Below are 5,000 nucleotides of genomic sequence, written 5' to 3'. Positions count from 1 at the left end.
TGGATAATAAATGTGTTTAGGTGTTCTAAGCTAATTACCTGGAATTTCAACTTTAAAAGTTTGTGTGTTATCTGCTGTCAATATAAACAGTTTGTGTGCTATCAGCATTCTAATTAAATGGATTTTGCGCTGTCTACCTTCTACTTAGTTTGTGTGCTGTCTGATGTCAACTTAAATAGTTTGTGTGCTGGCTGCCTTCTACGTAAAGAGCGTGTGTGCTGTCTGCCCTCTTACTTATATAGTTTGTGTGCTGTCTGATGTCAACTCTGGCTGCCTGAGGGAGCCTTGAATCCCATCCATCTTACATGTGTGGGCGGGTATTGATCCTGCCACACGCTGATGGGGCTGGAACTGGGGATAAAGAGCCTTATACACAGATAGATAGGAGGGATGCGAGAGAGAGAGAAAAAGAGAGAGGGGGGGGGGTGCCAACATGTGGGAGGGTGTTCCTTCATGTGTATAGAACCGTACCTGTCATAGACGTTGAGTATCCAGTTGAGGCACATGTCCACACAGAGTGGGATGTTGATGAGTACTTTCCTCTCCTCCTCCAGGCGTTCATAGAGGGCAGTGAGGGTGTGGATCACCTCCACCACGTCCATGACACGCTCCCCCCCACTCAGATCCTGCTCCCACAATACATCAGATACACTGGCTAGGGTCAACACGTCCACTGGAAGACATATAAATGTACATAATATACATAGGTATAAACACATACAGCGATATGTACATAAGATGCACTCTGAACCTGCTCCCTCAATACGTCAGATACACTGGCCGCGGCTCCAAACTCTGGCGACGTGCGTAGCACAGACCAAGAGTTGCCTCCACCAAGCCATTAACTTTGCGGAACCGGTCGACCTCGGTTAGCCCGCTTATTTTCCCTTAGGCTAGCGACTTTCTAAAAATGTATTACTGTCTGTAAAGTTGTAGGAGCCAAGCCAACTGCACCAGAGTCTAGTGAGCAAGATAGATGCGTTGGATACATGGGTGTCTAACTTAGATGCGTTTAGAATCTTCATTTGCTATGCCGACGTTGTGATCATTTCATTTTCCGTACATGATGTGCATGGCTTCAACAGCATTACTCCTTAGATACCACAGGCATTCCAGACAAAGATTCTATGAGCGTCTAACTTAGTCGCAGGCTTGACGCCTGACCAGTTCCACGGAATTAATGGTCACCCATCAGCCAATCAGAAAAGAGAATTCCGTTGCGAAGGCAGATAAATACCTAGTAGATATACAGTACACAAGTTAACACATGTACACACACACACACACACACACACACACACACACACACACACACACACACACACACACACACACACACACACACACACACACACACACACACACACACACACACACACACACACACACACACACACACACACACAGGCACTCAGATCATGCTCTCTCAATACGCCAGGGTAACTGGCCACGGTCAGTAGGTCCACTGCACTACACATAGAGTACATACATAGATAGACAGCAGATACCAACACAAAAGTGAGCAAACACGTAAAAAATGCACATACAAAACAGGTTCATGTTCTATACACAGTGTACAATCATGTTCTTATGAAGGCCAGCCATATGTGCATATGCGTCAGTGTATGGTATGGAGATAGCTGGCCTGCACATACGGACAGATGAACACATTCCCACAGGTCACACACACACACACACACACACGCACGCACGCACGCACGCACACACACACACACACACACACACACACACACACACACACACACACACACACACACACACACACACACACACACACACACACACACACACACACACACACACACACGCGCGCGCGCGCACGCAAAAGCAAATGCAAAACCACAAGCACACACACACACACATTCCCACAGGTCATTGAACACATAAGCTCCTACTCACAATAAGGTCAGCTCTGCCATAAAACGCACACACTGTAGTTGGCTGAAAGTGAACTGAGTGAACCAAAACACACACACACACACACACACACACACACACACACACACACACACACACACACACACACACACACACACACACACACACACACACACACACAAAATACACCAAAATAAACACGCGCACACAAAGTGAGCTGAGTGAACCAAAACACACACACACACACACACACACACACACACACACACACACACACACACACACACACACACACACACACACACACACACACACACACACACACACACAAAAACACACAAACACAAACACACACACACACACACACACACACACACACACACACACACACACACACACACAAACACACACACACAAGATACACCAAAATAAACACGCGTACACACACATGTAAGCATACGCATTCACGCACATACAAGCGCGTGCGGAGACACAAGCGCACACACAAGCACACACAAGCACAAGCACACACACACACACACACACACACACACACACACACACACACACACACACACACACACACACACACACACACACACACACACACACACACACACACACACACACACAAAATACACCAAAATAAACATGCACACGCATACGCATACGCATACGCATACGCATTCACACACGTGAACACACAAGCATACACACACACACATACACAACACACACACACGTTTCCCCAAACCACACCGCTGTTTACAGTTGGCTTGAATTTGTGGCAGGGACAAAGTGCTCCAGACCATTCCATTCATATGCACTCTGCTCTGATAGCTGACAGCAGTGCACTGAGGCCAATCCATTAGCTACACTCTTCCCTGTGGCTCCACTGCACTGCCAATAATAAGACCGGAGACTCTGCATTAAGATCATCTTCATTGGGCCCCTTCGACAAGTTCATTTAGTTTCTTTTTGGGACCCTTTTTCATCATGCCCAGATTGTCCTCATCATGAACCTGTAAATTGACTCACTAAAGTGGTGGCATGATATTCATTCATTCATTCATTCATTCATTCATTCATTCATTCATTCATTAATTCATTCATTCATTCATTCATTCATTCATTCATTCATTCATTCATTCATTCATTCATTCATTCATTCATTCATTCATTCATAATGTAATGGATGCCAGATAGCATCCTCATTATGACCTCAAGGGCTACTGACAGAGTTAGCATTCCACCTTTTAGCTCAGTTAGTAATGTGTCTGGCTTCCCATACTGAACCTTGCTGTGAGAGTGGGCTCAAGACTATGCAGGATTACCTCCATTACAAATAGACAGGATAGCACTCTACTGGGCCCATGACAGAAGGACCACAGGCACCAAGGGGTCACAACAAAAATAACCCCTTTTCCTCTGCACAATGCCCTAAGGAGCCTTACATACTGTTCAAGGAAGCATGTTGGAATTTGGAGCTGAAGTTACATAACCGCTTCTCTCCCAAATAGTCCAAAACATTTGTGTTACCCAGCAGCACTTCCTTAATCCATCCTTTTGTATTAAGGAAACAACAGAATACATGTACTGTAGAGATATGTAGCTACATACTTAAATACATACATCCTGCTACATTATGTTGGCCCAGTTGGCTGAAACCTCCTTTGTCTTATGACTAATTGTCTTGCTTTCTGCTATTAAGAACATCAAAGCATTATATTATATTATTCCTTCTACTTTTATGTGCTTATTACTGTATTGTGCTGGAAAAGTCAAACCATAGCGCATATTTTTCTTTCAACAGCTGCCAAAGATGATTTGTACCGTGCCATGTCAAGCTCCGATACTGCATATGGAACACCTCCACAATGCATGGAAGGGTCAGCGGGTCTACAGTTCAACATATACACACAGCACATATAATGCAGTCATGCATAGAACATAAAAACACTCGAGACACATGTATGAAAACACTTGGACACGTGACTACCCAAACATGCCCACACATGCACCCACACAAACAACAATCAAACACTGTACATAGATATTCCTTGGCCTTGGTGACATGCTATTTTGAATAGATATAGATATTGATTTTTACAGTCACAATACATATGCACAATGTGACTTTCTACATGCATGGAATTTATGTATTTAATGCATCATTGTATATTCATAGAGGTATGAGGGTGAAGCATCTGAGTCCATCTGAGACCAACATTTTCAAGATGACAGCATCCAACATGGTTTCATCAGAGTTGATGCTTTGGTGGTTTTGAGTATGACGCTTTCTCTTTCTGCTTTAACCGTCTCAACAAGACTACCATTCCTTGGTACAAATGCTGTTAAGTTACCATTACAAACAAATGTGCTTTAGCAGCACAGTGCTTGGCTGGCATTGTGTTGGGGTTGGTTGGTCGATGCTGCTGAAAAAAACAAAAACATATTGCATAGTGTTGGGGTTTGTAGTTAAGAAGTTATTTACACGTACTGTATATGGATATTTTTTGAAGACAAATTGGATTTGGCCTCTTGTCAACATGGAAACAGTTTTCACACATTTCAAATATTTGGTTATAAAAACATCCCATTAAGGGGGCTACAGAGCACTCGTCACAGTGGAGTTTTTATTTTCACCTACATGTTGTGTTTACAAGTTAATGGCTAAAAAATATCTGCACATGTGTAACCAGCACCTAAAAGTGTGTATCTGACTTAACTGAGAGAGCAAAGAGCCTCTTTCTGCTCTAACTGCCTCGAGAGAGCACCATGACCTGGTGCAAAGGCTGTGAGGACACCATTACAGAGAACACTGTGGTTTAGCAGCACTGTCCTTGGCTGGCATTGTGTTGTGGATGGGTTAGTCGATGCTATAAAAAAAATCCATGTGGTCCTGTGCAGAGCTGTTAAGGTTTAGAATTTAAATTGTCTATCTGACAAAAAGTGAGAGAGCAAAGAGCCTGAAGCTGTGTGAGGTTTGGAATCAGCATGCGTCTGCTCTGCCCAATGTCACACTGGGTGACTACACACACGGACCCAAATGTACTGTGACAAGCATTTTCTTATACAGTATAAAGTGGAAATGGGAAAAA

At 43.7% G+C, this 5,000-nt stretch overlaps 1 protein-coding gene across 1 annotated transcript in view; it reads right to left on the bottom strand.

Moving 5' to 3' along the window:
• Window positions 1-5,000, bottom strand: part of drp2 (dystrophin related protein 2) — a 172,006-nt gene that overhangs the window by 53,576 nt on the left and 113,430 nt on the right. The window contains exon 11 of the mRNA XM_063190737.1: window positions 472-673. Within this exon, the coding sequence (XP_063046807.1) occupies window positions 472-673 (202 nt within the window). The remainder of the gene's footprint in view (window positions 1-471; window positions 674-5,000) is intronic.

Source organism: Engraulis encrasicolus, chromosome 23, assembly GCF_034702125.1.
Source record: "Engraulis encrasicolus isolate BLACKSEA-1 chromosome 23, IST_EnEncr_1.0, whole genome shotgun sequence".
Classification (NCBI taxonomy): Eukaryota; Metazoa; Chordata; class Actinopteri; order Clupeiformes; family Engraulidae; genus Engraulis; species Engraulis encrasicolus.
Note: the sequence above shows the minus strand (reverse complement) of the source record. Positions and strands in the feature narration are given on the sequence as shown.